This window comes from Mobula birostris, chromosome 11 (assembly GCF_030028105.1).
Source record: "Mobula birostris isolate sMobBir1 chromosome 11, sMobBir1.hap1, whole genome shotgun sequence".
Taxonomy (NCBI): Eukaryota; Metazoa; Chordata; class Chondrichthyes; order Myliobatiformes; family Myliobatidae; genus Mobula; species Mobula birostris.
Window position 1 is genome coordinate 69,466,484 of NC_092380.1, and position 18,283 is coordinate 69,484,766.

At 38.7% G+C, this 18,283-nt stretch overlaps 1 protein-coding gene across 1 annotated transcript in view; it reads right to left on the reverse strand.

The window, feature by feature from the left end:
• The window catches only part of otog (otogelin), a 226,232-nt gene that overhangs the window by 91,067 nt on the left and 116,882 nt on the right, over positions 1–18,283 (reverse strand). Inside the window, 5 exon segments of the mRNA XM_072271370.1 lie at positions 8,304–8,582; positions 10,640–10,807; positions 11,968–11,994; positions 12,797–12,953; positions 15,418–15,534. Of these exon segments, the coding sequence (XP_072127471.1) occupies positions 8,304–8,582; positions 10,640–10,807; positions 11,968–11,994; positions 12,797–12,953; positions 15,418–15,534 (748 nt within the window).

The window sequence follows — 18,283 nt, forward strand, 5'->3', positions numbered from 1 at the left end:
GTTAGCTGGAGGGTGCTGAATCTGTGGAATTCATTGTCACAGGCAGCAGTGGAGGCCAAAACATTGGATGTATTTAAGGTGGAGATTGATAGGTTCTTGATTAGTCAGGGGATGAAAGATTACGGGGATAAGGCAGGAGATTGGGGTTGAGAGGGAAATAGATCAGCTGTAATGAAATGGTAAAGCAGACTCGACAAGGTGAATGGCCTAACTCTGCTCCTGTGTCTTATGGACTTATGATAGGATGCAGAGCTGGATAGTGGAGAGTGGTAGGTGTGTTGAATGTGTTGCCAGAGATGGGGGTAGAGGGAGGTATTTTAGTAACAATTAAGAGACTTAGATAGGCAATGCTGAGATGCAACCTGGGCTCATCAGGTGTTTTGGGTCATTCAACATCAAATACTCTTGCCCAGGCGACCCTGCTAGGGTTGATCAGACCTGGGCTTATGTCCTATCCAGGATCATGGGTCACACCTCTCGATCCATGACCAACTGGAGGCTTGCTCAGCAGTTCTGTGATGGTCCAGATGGATCTTCTCTTTGCAACCCCCACAATGCCAAGGAGAGAATATGTCCTGCAGAGCAAGCAGTCAGCAAGGCCTCTACATCCCTCCTCTACAGGCTCGCATTGTACCTTCCACCCTATGGGCTATGTGGTTAGATTGATGTTATAGTAGGTTAAAAGGCCGCCACAACATTGTGGGCCGAAGGGTCGGTATTGTGCTTTCTCATTCAACGCTCGAACAATTGGGGCAATTAAAGAGGAAATGATGGAACTTTTCAATACATATCTTATAAATAAAATAATCTTCTAGTATGTTTTATAGCATATTTTGATTCAAAGAAACACCTTAAGAGATTCCAGTATGAAATATAGATTAATAAATTTATATGCATACACTTAGAGTTATTTATATTTATTTACATTTTCATGGATTATGTATCAAACAAAATGGAAGATAAAAATGAATCAGTCTAGTTTTGGAAAATGTTAAATATGGGACTTCCCACAATCCAGCTGTTATGACATTTGTTGTGATTCTTCATTCAGTTTCAAAAAAGAAGCAGTTTAACTGAAGCAAATAATATACCCACTTGGCTAAACAATAGATCACCCTTTCTGTACTTGAGGTAACATATCTTGCATTAATTTTTAAGTTGCTGATGTTAGGAAGTTTATGAATACAAGAGATATTTTAAAACATTTATAAATATAAACATGCAATTCAGAACAAGCCAGCAAGAATTAGTGTTGTTAGAGTACAAGTATACTACTCGACACCTACAGAAGAACAGAGAGTTCATTTTATAGCCAGGCATACCTTCAGATAAATGGCATCCAATACATTTCTTTTATCAGTCTTCCTTGTATCAAAAGTCATGTATTCCATGGTACTATGAAAACATTCATTTGGATTTTAAAGAACTGTTTAATTAGCATAAGATATCTGTTTTGTATCAAGATAAAGAGAAAATAATTCTGCAAAATAATTGAAAATATTTTGGTGGTATTTTTATGATATTGTTATTAGCTAGCTTTGAACGTTTTATACAGGATGCCCACAGACAGCTGTAGATGCATGGCAAATGATTGGATGCATGTTGTGTAAGAAGATAATATGCAAACAAATGCAAAGCTGAGCAAAGGGATACAATTCTAGAGCTTTCAGTAGCATGAGCTGATTCTTATCAATTGGCCATAATAAACTTCAAGTGTAAATAGAATTTGTGGAACTCTGTCCTTCTAGCAGGAAACAATCGCAGGACAAGTGTCCATAGTAGATGATAACTAAATGGTCTTTTAATAAAATATTCTTTAAAATATAGTATTTTAATAAAATATCTTTCCTATTACAAAAGCATTTTAACAGGTCTGTCTGGCAATTGAAATTGCAGCTTCACATAGCTTCAATAATTTAAAACCATGTTATTTACAAGCAAAAAATCATATACTTAAAAATAACTTATTTTTTGCAAAAAAAATCTTCAGTTATAATAATAAAACTCAAGTAATCAGCTTCACATCATGCATATCTTGTAATATAAAAGTTTGAAAGTATATGAGAAACACATACAAAATGCCAGAGGAACTCATCATCCAGCATCTATCGAAATGAATAAATAGTTGAGGTTTCAGACCGAGACCCTTCTTGAGGACTGGAAAGGAAGGGGGAAGATGCCACAATAAAGAAGTGGGGGGAAGGAGGATTAGCTAGAGGTGGTAGGTGAAACCAAGTGGGTGGGAAAGGTAGCGGGCTAGAGAAGGAATCTGAGAAGAGAGGAGATTGGAGCATGGGAGAAGGGAAGAAGGAGGGGCACCAGGGGAGTTGATAGATAGGTGAGCAAAGGAGGTAAGAGGCCAGAGTGGGGAACAGAAGAAAGAAGGGAGAGGGAAAGAAAAAAGCTACCAAAAGGAGGAATCAATGTTCATGCCATCAGGTAGGAGGCTACCTAAACAGAATATGAGGTGTTGCCCCTCCAACCTGAGAGTGGCCTCATTGTGACAAAAGAAGAGGCCATGGGCCGACATGTCAGAATGGAATTGGGGATAAGAATTAAAATGGTTGGCCGCTGAGAAATTCCACTTTTGGCAGAGGGAGCAGAGGTGCTTGACAAAGTGGTCCCCCAATCTATATCGGGTTTCACCAATGTAGAGGAGGTTGCATCGGGAGCACCGGAAACAATAAATTACCCCAGCAGATTCACATGAGAAGTGTTACCTCACCTGGAATGACTGCTTGGAGCCCTGAATGTTGGGAAGGGAGGATGTAAATGGGCAGGTGTAGCATTTCTGTTGCTTGCAGGGATAAGTGCCGAGAGGGAGATTAGTGGTGTCCTCTGGAGGGTGTAGTTAATTCTGTTCGAAAGCCGCTTGCATCATGCTGATTGGTTTGTTTAAAGTTTGCTATGCTCTTTTCTATTGGTTGGCTTATGGGTGCTATAGAGCCCATCTCCAGTTCTGGGCATCCTGGAGGTATAAAAGATAGCACGCGCAGAGGGTTCACCCTCTTTCATTCCTGCCACCCATGAGGCCTGACTTCAGGCTGAATTCACCATCAGTCCTGATGGACTACTGAGAGAGAGCACTGCAGACATAGCTGGGACCCCATGGTTTGTTTAAGTATCTGTTATAGTATGCTTACTTCTTGGGTTTTATAAATTGAGGAGGTTTAGCAGAGTAGTTGAATGTACGGTGTAGTGGTTTTGGCTAGCTTAGACAAATAATTGTTTAGCTAGATGCCCAATTTAATGTTTCATTGTTCATTTCTTAAATGAATACCTCACATACCCATTTTTAAATCTGCGTCTCCTGTTTCACTCATTGGATCCTCAGACCTGCTCTCCCACGTTACAAGTGGAGAGGGACTAATGAATAAGGGAATCATGGAGGGCGCAATTCCTGTGGAAAGCAGAGAGTGGGGGTGGAGGTAAAGATGAGTTTGGTAGTAGGATTCCATTGAAGATGGCAGAAGTTGAGGAGAATGATGTATTGGATGCAGAGGCTCATGAGATGGTATGTGAGGACCAGAGGAACTCAATCCCTGTTAAGGTAGCGGGAAGATAGGGTGAGTAGGATGTCCAGAATACAGAAGAGGTGGGGGTGAGGGCAATGTCGATGGTGGAGGGCGGGAAGTACTGTTCTTTGAAAAGGGAGAACATCTCTAATATACTGGAAAGGAAAGCCTCATTCTGGGAACAGATGCAGCGGAGATGAAGGAACCGAGAAAAGCGAATAGCATTTTTATAGGACACAGGGTGGGAAGAGGTATAGTCAAGACAGCTGTGAGAATCAGTCGGTTTATAAAAGATATTAGCAGACAGTTTGTCTCCAGAGATGGAGGCAGAGAAATCGAGAAAGAGGAGAGAGGTGTCAGAAGGGACCAAGAGAATGTAAGACAGGAAGGAAGTTGGAGGCATAGTTGATGAAACTGATGAGCTCAGCATAGGTGCATGAAACAGCTCCAATGTAGTTGTCAATGCAGCACAGAGGAATTGGGGAATATTAGCAGGGGAGGCTTGGAGCATGAACTGTTCTGCATAGCCAATGAAAAGGCAGGCATAGCTGGAGCCCACATAGATGTCCATGTCTACTCATTTAGTTTGGAGAAAGTGAGAGAAGCCAAAGGAGAAATTGTTGAGCGTGATAGCTGAGTTATCTCCGGTTAAAATGGAACCTATGCATCTGTGGGATTGGGGCCAAGGAGTAAACCGTGGACACCCAAGGAACCAATGATCACAATGATCGATAATCAAAGATACGGGCCAGCGGAAGTCATTCAGCTATCCAGCAGAGTCTAATGACCAGCGCGACAACCAACCAATCAGAACAACAAGTCAGACCAATATTAATGCGAGCACTCGGGAGAAACAACACTCAATTGCTCACTGATGATGTCACCTTGACTGATGATGAAATGTTTGTGACCTCACCTCCAGGCTCGGTGAACAACCCTGCAAACAAGCAGCCAATCTTCTCTTTCATTTCGAGAAGAACTCCAGACATGAGTGAAACTGCTCATGCAGACTCTGGAGTAAATGCAGGTGCCAACTCACCCTATATCACCAACTATAAAAACTTGTTACGCTCATTATTTCACGCTGGTGTAATCAAATTTGCAGGTGGGACAAAACTCCAACATGTTAAACTAGCTATAAATATTGTAGAAACCCAATTTACCCCTTCATTCTGAGAGCACTTTTTCAAAATTATCATTCTGGCTACGGATTTGATACCTTATATTTGTAGTCTATCCCTGGGTTAAAAGTGGTTTCTGTTTTTACAGGCATCTTTAAGTTGATTTTTTTCCCACAAGTTGGAAAATACACAAAATCACTTAATAATAACTACCCCTCCACAGTATTGTCATGAATGCTGTTGCTGAGGACAAACTAACATTAACATTTATTTATTTGCTTTCTCTGTATCATTATTATGGTACAGAAAGAGCATCTGGTTTTTAAGGGCTTGAAGTATCTGTAACCAGAAGAGGGCCTTCAAGGTAAAATCAACTTACAATGCCAGTCAGCTATGCAAAGGTCTTCTTCACCCATCTATAGCCCTTCAATAGCCACACACTATCTTGACCCTGCACCAGATTAAACTTTCCATGATAAAAACACGTGATAGAGTTGTAGAGGATTGTAAAAATCAATCCTACCAGCAGGAGGAAGGAGAGTCATTGAATTAAAAATTAATCAGAAAAGAAGGACATCTATTCTGTTTTTTTTATTCCCTGTAAAATAGTAAGTGAAGAGATTTTAGTCCATTGAAAACTTGCCTGTTACTCTGTTCTTTTCACTTTGGTCCCTTCTGAATCTTGATTCACCAGTTGGATGTGATCTCTGATCTAATATGCCAGGCATGTACTATAGTCAGCATGAAATTTAATCCTCCTTTGCCTCTGCACTCTGTAGCTGGTATAACTTTTCCATTAACCTAAACAAATGGTACTATATTTTTAGAATGTGCAATTACCCTGCCTCAGCATGTTGGGCCCAGTCTGTCCCTAAGAAAGTGTGCTGGAGAACGAACCAAATGCAACAGAGCTTTGCTTATAAAAATGCTGAAACTTGACTCCTTGGATGCAGTGATTAATGAAATGCTTCTTGATCATTTGATCTGAACCCATAGCTGAGGTAAATTGTTTCAGTTTTCCATTGGCATACATTAGATTTTTAGCACAAACAGGTTCGAGTGCAAGATCCCTGCACTTTAAAAAAGATAATGCAATCAATAGCACTTGCAGTGTATTTTCACTGAGCGTTGGAACACGCATTTCTCTCATTTTAAGGGAAGAACAATCTGTTATTAGAAGGCTAATTGGCTTCCGAGTGTATCACAGAACCTATGAAATTCTCACTAAATTTGTGATTTAGGACATGATTGGGCAATATGCCCTAAAAGAGACAGATTTTCAATAATAAATTCAAGCGTGGAATCTACAGCTGTGTCAGCTTGGCATTATCATGAATTGTAAAACTCAGCATAGTCCAAAATATGCCCTGTGAGTGCTTTTCTGAAACTACTACAAGTATAATCCTTGATGATAAATGCTTTCTGCTTGTGCATTAGTTACGGTGAAAGTCTCAGTTCAAGAAGGGGTAATCAGTTTGTAGACTTGTACCAGATTCCGAACTCTGTACACATAAATTAATCCAACAAAATAGCATAATCCTGAAAAAGAAACTCTGCATTTGAAAACCCAGTGTTAGTGCAAAAGGCTGGTCCTGCAACTTTGAAAGCTCAGGTAAGTATTAAAATTCCCCATTGCACTTTTGAACAAAAGAGAGTTTTGCTCCTTAACGAATATCATTAATAAACGAATAATTTGCTGTCATCTCATCTTTGTAGTGCTTCCTAGATTAAGTAAATGACTATTATATGCAAATATATTTTATTAAATGTAATGAAAACAAAATCCTAGGCCACTGCAGGTATTCTCTTAGAAAATAAGGAACGGGCCAGGCACTGCCAATAAGAACTTCAAAGAGAAAAATCATATTTGACCAATCTATCACAAGATTTGAGTTTGCAACTAGCAGAATAGATGGCGAGGGGTGGGGGGAGAGGGAGGGAGGCACTTAGTTGATGCAATCCATTTAAACTTTCAGAAGACATTTCAAAAGATGCCGCAAAAAAATGAGTAACACTAGAGAATGAAGGATTGGAGATAATATGCTGGCCTAGACTGAGGATTGGTTAATTAACAGGCACCAAGAAGGAGAAATATGCATTTATTTGAAGTAGAGAGGTGGTCACTAGTACAGGGATTAGTAATGGAGCCTTTGCTGTTTACAGTCTGTATCAATAATTTGGATGAGTGGAACAAGTACATTATATCTAACTGCATTTCAGATTGGATCATATCCAGATTGTAGGACAAACTGGGGGCGTGGGAGAGGGGTGGTGGTGGTGAGAGTGTCAGTGTCAGTTGTGAAGAGGATGCACAGATCTCTCAGGAGAAATAGGATGGTAAGTGATAAGCACGTGGCAGATGGAATTCAATGTGGAAAAATGTGAAATAATTCATTTTGGCAGAAAAAAATATAGGAAGCATATTGTTTCTTTAAAGTCATGACATTGAAAGATGTTGATGTTCACAGAGATCTGAATATCTTCAAATCAAATCACAGCAAGCAATTATAAGGGCAAATAATATGTTGGTATTCATTACATGAGGATTTAAATACAAAAATGAAGAAGCTTTCTTTACATAATAAGGCTCGGGTGAGATTGCACCTGGAATACAGCCTCCCTACTTGAAGGATATACTTGCAACTGAGGAAGCACACTGGCTTACCAGAGTGATTGATAGGAAGGCAAAAGGTTTAACTAACGAGGAAAGATTCAGCAGTTTAGAAGAATGAAAGGTGATCTCAGTGAAAAATCCAACATTCTAAAAGGCTTGGAAGGGTAGATGCAGGGATGCTATATACCCTGGCTGGGGTCTATCGAATGAAACAGGGATTACAAGTCTTAATATATGGGGTTATATATTCACTATTAAGTTGAGAAGAAACTTCTTGACACAGATAGTAGCACAACCTAAAGACTCAGCCACTGACTACATTCAACACAGAGAGACATCAATATACGGTATCTTTGTGTACTGGGTGAATGAAGGGAAAGGAAGTTACTGCAGAGCTGTGGAAATGAGATAATAGATCATCTGCAATTTTACCCCAGAACAGGAACAAGGAGCAAAATAGCTTGCTGCTGCTTCTGTTTCTTATATTCTATTAGAGGACATTACAGGACCATTTATTTTCAAAAATCCAGTTGTTTCATAATAACCATTCCCAATAATAGCGTTTTAATCCTATATTTGTTTAATTACTTGAATCTAAATTCCTCAGCTGTTATGGTCATAGTTAAACTCATGTTTCCAGAATAGTCTAGAAATCTATCAGTCAAGCAACTTAACCACTAGGCTACTGCCCATGATACAGGTGAGGAAAATCTAGAATATTTTTGCATATAGATGCAGAAGACATATGTAACCTGTTCAAAGCTCTGGTCAAGTGGACATAGTGTTCTTACTTCTTCGTGAATGCCATTTCTTTACAGATTAAATTTATCCATTGTTTGAAACTGAGCTGACTAGAAACAGAACGTGACATTTTCTGTTAGTTTCAGATTAGATTTTAATGTTTCCGAATGAGAAAATGTAAGAAAACGAGGCTTTGTCCAAAGTTTTCAGAATTCATTTCATGAAATATGACAATAAGTTCCAATTTTAAGGTATGCTTATTTAACAATTAGTCTGTTTGTTCTTCTTAAACCAAGATTATTATTTGCTCACCTGCAAGCTGGAGGAGGGTAGCATGCCTGAAACCCTCTGAGTGGTTATATTTCAGCAGATGCAGAATAGTACTTGCCAGATGAACAAAGTATCCAGGCCTTATGTACGATTCAAAAGTGTTATATCCCAAAACCCATGCATCCTTGTGTAATTTAAATGTTGCTTCTTTTAGAAAAGATGTGTTATATTCCCATTTACTGACATGTAGGGCTCCATCTGATCCAGTCCGAAAAAAATAATTTGGTTTGTCAGCCACTTCCAAGGAGACTAACGATATATCTGTTGTGAAAACAAAAGAAGTGGTATCACTTGTTTGCTAGAGAAAATTACTTTCAAGGAGCAAAACAAACAAAATGCTGGAGGAACTCAGCAAGTCAGACAGCATCTATAGAGGGGAAAAAAGGAAAGAATCAGTAAACTTTTAGGGCCATGCCCCTTCATTAGGACTAGAAAGGACAGGAGAAGATGCCAGAATAAAAAGGTGGGAGGAGGGGAAGGAGTACATGCTGACACGTGATAGCTTAAGCTAGACGAGGGGGAACGTGGATGGCTGGGGATGGGGGCTGAAGTGAGAAGCTGGGAGTTAATAGGTAGAAAAGGTAAAGGGCTGAAGGAGGAGGAATCTGATAGGAGAGGAGAGTAGACTATGGGGGAAGGGGAAAGAGGAGGGGCACCAGAGGGATGTGGTGAACAGGTGAGGAAAAGGCAAAAGATAGGAGAGGAGCCTACATGATGAATGGAAAAATTTAAAAAGGAGGAAGAGAAGTTACCGGAAATTAGAGAAGTCAAGATTCGTGTCATCAGGTTAGTGGCTACCCAGATGGAATATGAGGTGTTGTTCTTTCAACATGCAAATGGTCTCATCGCGGCCGTCAAGGAGGCCATGGAGTGACATGTTGGAATGGGAACTGGAAGAAGAATTAAAAATTGGTGGCCATCAAGAAATCCTGACTGTTTCGGCAGATGGAGTGAAGGTGTTCGACAAAGTGATCCCCCAATCTGCACTGGATCTCACCCATATGGAGGAAGCCACACTGGGAGCAATGGATACAGTAGATGACCACAGTAGACTTGTGGGTGAAGTGCCTCCTCACTTGGAAGGACTGTTTAGGGCCCTGAATGGTAGGAGAGAGGCAAAGGGGCAGGTGTAGAACTTGCAGGGATATGTGCCACGAGGGAGATCAGTGAGGAGGGACAAGTGGACAAGTGTCTCACAGAGAGCAATCCCTGTGGAAAATGGAGAGTGGATGGGTGTTGGAGAGAAAGATGTTATAGTGGTAGGATCCGACTGAAGATGGTAGAAGTTACGGAGAATAATGTGCTGAATGCAGAGGCTCACTGGGTGATAATTAAGGACAAGGGTAACTCTATCCCTGTTATAGCAGTGGAAGATGGGGTGACTGGGGACCACTTCATCAGGCACTTTCACTCCATCAGCCACAGAAAATGGATTTCCCAGCGGCCACCCAGTTTAATTCTGCTTGCCATTCCCATGGTCAATGACTTGTCAACAGAAACGTCTATAGACACTGACCTGACACATTAACTCTGTTTCTCTACACAAATGTTGCCTAGTCTGCTAAGTAGTTTCAGTATTCTCTATTTTAATGCATGGTTTTCAAAATTTGCAGCACTTTTGTGTTTAGACACCTGGGTGACCTACTTGAGGAAACTAGCCCCAGTGGAACAATCAATAATCATAAATTTGTATCTTCAGCTCAGGATCAGTAAGAAAAGAGAAAAATGAATAAAATTTTGACATTGAAAACAACCACAAAATGCATAGGTTACAAATTATTTCAAACTATTTGAGAACAAATTTCCAACTATTCTGAAGTTTTATATGTCCTCTTAGATTTACATTAAATCTTCACATACACAGGAAGACACACGGTCTAAGATTACACTTTTGCATATCCTCCATCTACACTAATGCTAATGCCATGCATTTGCATCCATATGTGTATCTACATCCATTCTTTTCAATAAAACTTGAATGTACTGTTTATAAACTGATGAAACCAACAATAGGAAAATGTTGACAATGTGATCTCTATTTTAAAGTTTTATCATAGACTTCTTTCTTCCCTCCTGATTTTTATTATTTTGGGACAGGGAAATTTTCAGTACCCATGTCAAATGGTTAAAGAAATAAAGAATATTTTAATTGCTTGTTTACATTCACTTCTTAATGCTTATGTATTTTGAACATGGGAAAAATATGATCAAACATTTCTATGGTGCAAACTGTTGCTAGTTATAATGTTGCATTTTGGCAAATACACAGCGATAGAAGCTAAGTTGCTGCCAAGTTTGTCAAACTTAGACTTGCTTACCATGTGGCTTAGGTGAGTAAAGGCTTGGGGTCAGCATAAAAAGTGTCACTACTCCTGGAATGGCTATTTCTCTTGTAGCCAGAAAAACAGCTCCACTTGATAAATTAGCTGCCACCACTGTACTTGCATCCAAGTAACTGACCAATAAATAAGGACCTTTTCCCAGCACTGTAAGCAGAAAACAGACTCACTTAATTTAATTTAGAAAAGTCATGTATATAGAAAGAAAATCAACTGCACCTGTTTACCCCTTTCCCCCAAAAATCACTTGGCATTGTTAGCTCAACTTAGTAATTCAAGAAATTGTTAATTTTTAAAAATCAACTGTGATAGTGCCTTCTAAAACCCTTCTTTCCAACCGTACAGAATGCACTGACAATTCATTCCAGTAACTTTTCCATACTTCAGTAAATAAAGCCATCCTTATTTTGTGCATCTTTTGTTGATCACATTGGAAGATTGTTAATAAAGTTCCTTATGTTGGCTGCCTAAACCTACATAGAAGCATCATGGTCTACTTATTAAATCAAATCAATGCCTTGGATTGTTTCAGCTTTGCTATTAGATCAAGCATTGTGTTGTTAAGTGCATATTTGAACTGAGATGTAGACATAACAGGAATAAGGTGCTGCATTCATTTTTTAATACTGCTAAGAATCACAATTTGTAAATGTTACCCTGTTGAATCAATTTTTGAAAACTTATTTTCAGATACCAGTTTACCTTAAGAATATTTTCCTTTAAAAAAGGAAACCATGACGAGATATTATACTTTATAACTTTTCAAATAGTGTAAACATTTAGCCCCCTCTAGGGGTACAGTCTTGTTGATAATCCAGTAGCTTCACTGTATAGGGATTCCAGATTGAGATGCCTCACCACTTCCTTAAAAACAAAATTTCCACTTCTTTTCTTGTTCAAAATTCATATAATAAATGCTTGGTCTTTAGCAGAGATGAAAAGATCCACTGCACTCATTTAATAAGCAGCTAAGATCCAGTTATTATTTTAAGAAATAGTATTTTTCCCTGATGTGTACAGAACAATTATTTTGCTCTGCATATAACTCTGTTAAAGAATTTCTCTAACTTTAGTGCTGAAGGAATCAGAAAAACCCTGTTCGATTTCTTCCAGAATTCCAGAGAAAGCATGCAGTTATTTGTTTTACCAATAGAAGTTGGTTATCTTACAGTGCATTTATACATTAACAATTATTTGTCCATCCGAATTACTCTGTCTTTTGTCATCACAATAAAAGCAAAATGCCTTATTCCTGTTACATCTTGTATACAAATGTTCTGCCTCACAGATCACATCACAAATCTTACCTTTGTTATAATATTCACAGTCATAAGCTAAAATGAAAGAGAAAATTCATTAGAATTATGCTTTCTGCCTCATGAAGTAATTAAGATTTGAAGAAATGAATATATTTATCTTTAAATTCCTAAAGAATACTTTTCATTAGCATTTTCTCACACTGCTCACAGGTTTCTACCAAGGTTGCCGTGTCATAATCTAGCAATAAAGGTGTGTATTCTTCACTCAGAATCTGACCAAGAAGATTAAATCAAGAATAAAAACTCATATTGAAGTGACTTTACATGGGTAAACCTTTAGAGATTTAGCACAGCACAATAAAAAGTGCTTTTTACAGTTAATTTCCTATCTTCACTGGGAATATTAAGATACATGTTTAGTTTTATAAATGGGTATTGCAGCTAATAATTATGTTTTCCCTGAAATAGATTTCTTATAGAGGATTTTAACATAACCTCAAAAATGTACATTAAATAATTCAACGGTATCAAAGAGCATTTACTCAACATGATTTGAACCAGGAGATGGTTTATAATTGACTTTTATAAGAAGGGAGTCAGTTCCACAATGACTGTGTGCAAGAAAAGGAAATTTACATAACTGGTAACATCAGATGTTTGATTTTCTTGAGTTGTGCGTGGATTATAGAAAACAAGTTCAACTTATCAGTTCTCCTCCAGAGAAACCCGCAGTCACACAGCACACTGCAGAAGCAAGAAGGGCAATGGGATTCACAGACTATAAGACTCTATTTCAGGACCTCCATGCTAAAGAGATAACAAGACTACTGCTAAGCGCAGGCAAACAGAAATGTATTTCTGTAGTTTTCATACTTACGGCAGATTGAGGGGGTTCTCCAATCAATTGCAACTCCATGTTGACAGCATATGTGAGCATATGCTTGGACACTGGTACAAAAACATTCACAGTCTCCTCCTCTGTTACAGGCACACGTATCAGTCAAACAGTTGGAATAATACCAAGTGACATCAACCTGAATAATGAGAAAAACGATAAAGCAATCTTTTTTTTTTGGCAAAATAGATCATTAAGCATCAGAAATTCCAGTTAGTAAAACAGCATTAATTTAGTAAGTTACTTCAGATCTGCACACTTTTGACTAGAGAGTGTCCATATATTCAGAAACCTATTCTCCAAAAATTACAAAGTAGTTGCATGTTGAAAATAACAAATCAAGGTAAAAAAAAAAAAATAGGCTTATTTGTCCAACAATCACCTCAGCTCACTCACTTTATTCCTTTGGTACCTGATATAATTAGGTAAACATTTGATAAGTAAGCAAAATACAAGCTGCTGGAAGAACTCAGCATTTGGAGAAGCAGAGGGATGGTCAATGTTTGGTCTCAAGACCCTACAACAGGACTCATTCCTCCCTTATATTGGTTATCTTCCTTCTAAACTCTCTATTGTGTTACAGGATCTTGACCATCCCTTCACCTCCACAGTTACTGCCTGAGTTCATCCAGCAGTTGGTTTGCTTTTACAACACACCGATAGTGTTGCAGTTAGTGGAACTTTACTTGAAATGGAGATTGCTATGGAAGGGCATGACACAGGTGCACAAAATTATGATGGGCATACTACAGGGGAGACACCCGTAAGCTCTTCCCCATAGCATAGCTATGGTAAAACAAGGGGGCATAGCTTAGTGTTGGGAATGTGGGATTTAGAGGCGAATGGAAGTGGAATTTTTCCATCAGAAATCTGGAATGAACTGTCTGACTGGATAATTGTGGCAATTTCTCCCAGAGATGCACTTGAATCACTAAGGCATAGAGAGCTACAAATGAAATGAGATTATAAAGGATGGGTGGTTGATTGTCAGCATGGATGTGATAGGCCGAATAGCAAGCTTTGGGACTGTCTGACTCTATGACCCAATTTAGTGTGTTCAAAGCTCAGATTTTTTAATCTTAGGCAATTCCAATGGGGAGGAACAAGAAGTGAACTCCTAGTCTACAAATTTTCTTGGCCGTATTATTTATTAATAGCAGAACAGACTCAAGGATTTAAATAGCCTTTTCCTGTTTTTATTTATTATTTGTCACCACAGATATAAAATTCCTCAGACTATGATTACATTGGTCCAACTGGAATTGGAGTTAGTCCACAGTTCCTCATGGACATTTAGACTGACTTCAGGAATGAGCCTTCCTTTCCCTTTCCTTTCGAGGTCATCTTGCATTTCTGCCTTGCCTTCAGCCACTGTCCAATGGTTCCCACAACAGCAAATGCAGTGATACTTTCAATAAAGCACTTTTAATAAGGAGGTTTAATAATGGAGAAACAGCTTCTGTACTCATCAGGTATTGATTTACCATGTTCAACGACTCCATTGCCACACCTGAAAACCTTCAGAATGAACTATGACTAACTCAGTAGCACCACAGGAACTGATTACCCTTTAAATAGTATGTCCGTTGTGAGTGAGAATGCTATTTAATTCTGGTTCCCTGGAAGTTGCCCATGTTGTTTCTTAATCAGCCAGGTGCATTATGACTGTAGCAGAGGTGGCAGGAATGTTGCCTAGCAGGGCAGTGCCCATGAATCAATGTCATTCGCGTACTGCGTGTGCGGGTGTATTGCAGACACAGATGTTCCGACTAGAATTACAATTGCTGTACTGAACTACCAACTTTCACATTAATATAAAAATCATCTGTATGAAGCACAAAATCCTGGCACAATGTGAGAGAATTGTTAGCTCCAAGTCTGTCAAACCTGACAGGGAATTCAGTTATACACCAAATATTTCTTTCGTTGCTTTTGGTAATCACAACTGAACAATTTTCCAGATCTGACCAAAAAAGTATAATCACAACTTCCCCTGGATTTTATTCTACCAGTTAGATGGGGAGATTAACCTTTATTACATTTTGCTGCTCACAGATCAATCTCATATGTTGTTTAATTCAATTTGTCATTTTGAGTCCCTCTTTAATTCCACCTTTGGACTGGTTTGGTATAACCCATAAATCGTTTGCTAGCACACTACACAGAAAAAGCATGGGAGTTTTATTCCTGTGCCAATGCTCAGAATTGGCATTTCTCATTTCCTAAGACACTGTATTAACACAGGACATATTTGTAACAGTCCTGAAGTACTGAACAGAACGCTGGTAAAGATTTAGGTTCATAACCATATCCACTTTTCAAAGTATCCTAACATCAACATCAAGTAAATATTGTCAGATAAAATTGATCAGTTAGGAGATATATCTAGGGAAATCATCAAATTGCTTGACATAAGGAATGAAATATTATAGTCCACTCCTTTCAGTAAGAATGCAAAACTCATGCTACTTTCCCCTATTTTCTTGGAGTGAGTAAATCAAGGAGAAACATCAGACACAGGAGAAAAGCATCAATGGATCAAGGAGTGTAATTGTTCTGTTGAAGCATCCGTCATTCAAGATCTGGAATGGATAAAAACTCACCACTGGATGGCAGGGCTGGAACACCTCACACAACAAAATTCCACATTCCTTCTTCGCAAATGGCTCACGGAGTGGGTTCATGTTACATGGATTACGGATGTCAGGGCTACTTGCACACTAAGAAAAATTAAGTCACTGATAGGAGGATTAATAAGGTGTACATTCAATTAAAAATAGTTCAAACATAGTCTCATAGACAATATACTGCAATATACTTAGGGAAACTGGTTTTGAAGTTTCAGAGCACGAAAGTACTTAATGTTAAAAATATTCTGAAACTAATTCCAACTCTCCATGTTCAGTTTAAATCAGATGGAAGGAGCCTCAAAATTGTACCTGTTATCTATCCCCACATTTCAGCTCACAATTCCCTTGTCATAATATACAAGGTCCTCGAAAGGATACACAGTTTTCCCCCAACCTATTTCACCAACCATTTCCCCTGCCTGCCTACTCCCCTACCCTAGCTGCAAATTCTGGACTACAACCGGATACTTAAATGGCACATGACACAGGTGAGACATTAATATTAAGCGAAAATAAATGGAGCCATTTGCAAGACGGCCAGCACCAGCAAAACTGGCCTCTTAGAATCATGGTATTATTAAATAAATAGTATGACTTAGAATAGAGTTATTCAGCTCAACAGGTCTGTGTTGGTTGAGAAAGAAATACCCCACTGCATCTTCCAACCCAAAATCCATAGCTGTTCAGGTTATGGTTTGTCAAGTACATATCCAAGTACTTTTTATTGAAAATTGTGCTTCTGCTTTTACTACCTCTTGAAGGCAGTGGATTCCCATCTGTTGGTGAGGAAGAACCCTCATGTCTCTTCTAAACCTTCTAACAAAAACCATTAATCCAGAGGTATCTGACTACTCTGCTAAGAGAAACAGAACCTTCCCATTGCTTGTTTTTAAACCTCACATAATTTCATACACCTTAGGTATGTTCCCCTTAAGCTGCCTCTGCTCTAAGGCAAACAATCTTTGTTCAGCTAATCTTTCCACAGAACTACAATTTTCTGGCTAACTTGCTGCACTTTTAAATGGACGTTCACCTGAAAATCTTCGGATTTTCATGAATACCAAGAGATCTTGACTTAAAAGTAACAATCTATGGAAAAACTCAATGTGTCAAGCAGCCTCTATGGGAGGAAAGCAGCAGATGCTAAGTGCCACAACATCGAGCCTGGAAACTACATGGTGGTGCAGACATTTGAAAAAAGAAGAAATGTTTGGAACCTTAATTCGAACAACCATTCCAGGTATTGCTGGTCATCAATACAGCCAACAAGGTAAGAGAAAAGCCGTCATGGATAAATGCCTCAGTGTAACAACACTCTAAAAATAAAACCACTGAGAGTCCTCATGACAGCGGTTGGATTAGCTCTTGTCCTTTCTCTGACTGATTTAACTGCCACAAACACTTTCTTATGAATGGCTTACGAATATGAAAACAGGAACAATGTTTCAAGCTATTGTTTGTTTATGGCTGTCCTGGGACAAGACGGAATGGGTATGTCCCTTTTAACCATGCCCTTCAATGAAGCAGAGTTGAATTGTTACTTTAATTGGTCCAAGCCCAAGGTGCTGGATACGTTTGGTTTCTGGTACAATAATGGGACTCAGAAACATAGACCTCCTTTCTCCTCTTACGGGTACAGCCAGAATATTACTAGCGGAAGATGGGTATATAATTTTGGAAATAAGATTTTACAGCATGGTATATACCCCTGCATGATACTGCTAACCCCAGAGTAAAAGGATTTGGTGTTGTCCTTGGGAAAGGTAACACTTGTTTATGCAAGCGATAGAGCAGTACGGGAACTGATTAACATGGCATCAGCAATGGAAAAGTTAGCAAATGAAAGCAATATCTAACTTGACGGCAGAATTAGTGGTGGTCCCATTGAAAAACCAAATGGATTTGGACTTTGTCTTATCTGAGACGTGTGCCCTGATTGGACAAGAATGTTGTACTTACATATAAGATGAATCAGAAAACATAACTCGCATGGCAGATCTTATCTGAGAGGCCACCAAAAAAGATTAATAAAGTGGGAGATCAGTTTCATAACTATAATACTCCAGGAAGTGAATGGAGACCGTTTTGGATGCTGGGATGATGGTGGGCAACTATTCTATATTATAGTATAATCAATGCTATCATAATAACAGCTACTATTTTTCTATGATTTTGGGTACTATAGCAGGACTAAGGAGAGGATATTGAAAATAGGTACCTGTTGGTGCAAACTAGAAAAAGGGAACTTCGTTTAACTAAAGTTCTGAGACTGTATCATTATATGATTGTCTGAAATCACTTCGATTTCTGTACTCATGGAGAATGGATGAGGCTTGGATGGAGGCTTAAAAGAAGTGAGTGTGTGTTTATGACAACAGAGAGAAATAGGACACAGCTGTCATGAGGGGAAGAAGCCTCAAAAGATTAATGGACTGATGCCATGGATGCAGATAAGGAAGGAATGCTATTATGGGATGGTACAACCTTAGACATGAATTTGATAAATTACTGGTCTCTGTAAAAGTATAAAAATGATTTGCTCTGAGCTGTAAGATTGAAGCTACCTAACAACTTAACTAAAGAGGTCAACCTTCCCTTGCAAGTAATAAACGCACTTATAATTTGATTCACCCTGAACTTGTTGGAGTTTGTTACCATATATCAGAAGACCTAACTGAATGGTACACAATACATATAAAAATATTACTTTTTAATGTCTTGAAAATGGCCTCCCTGCGTTCACCTACAGAAGATTTGTTAAGTTCAGTTATGGCAGCCTGAACAACCAAGGAGAAGAGAACTTACTGAGAAATAAGTCAGAATATCATTTGTGCGATTA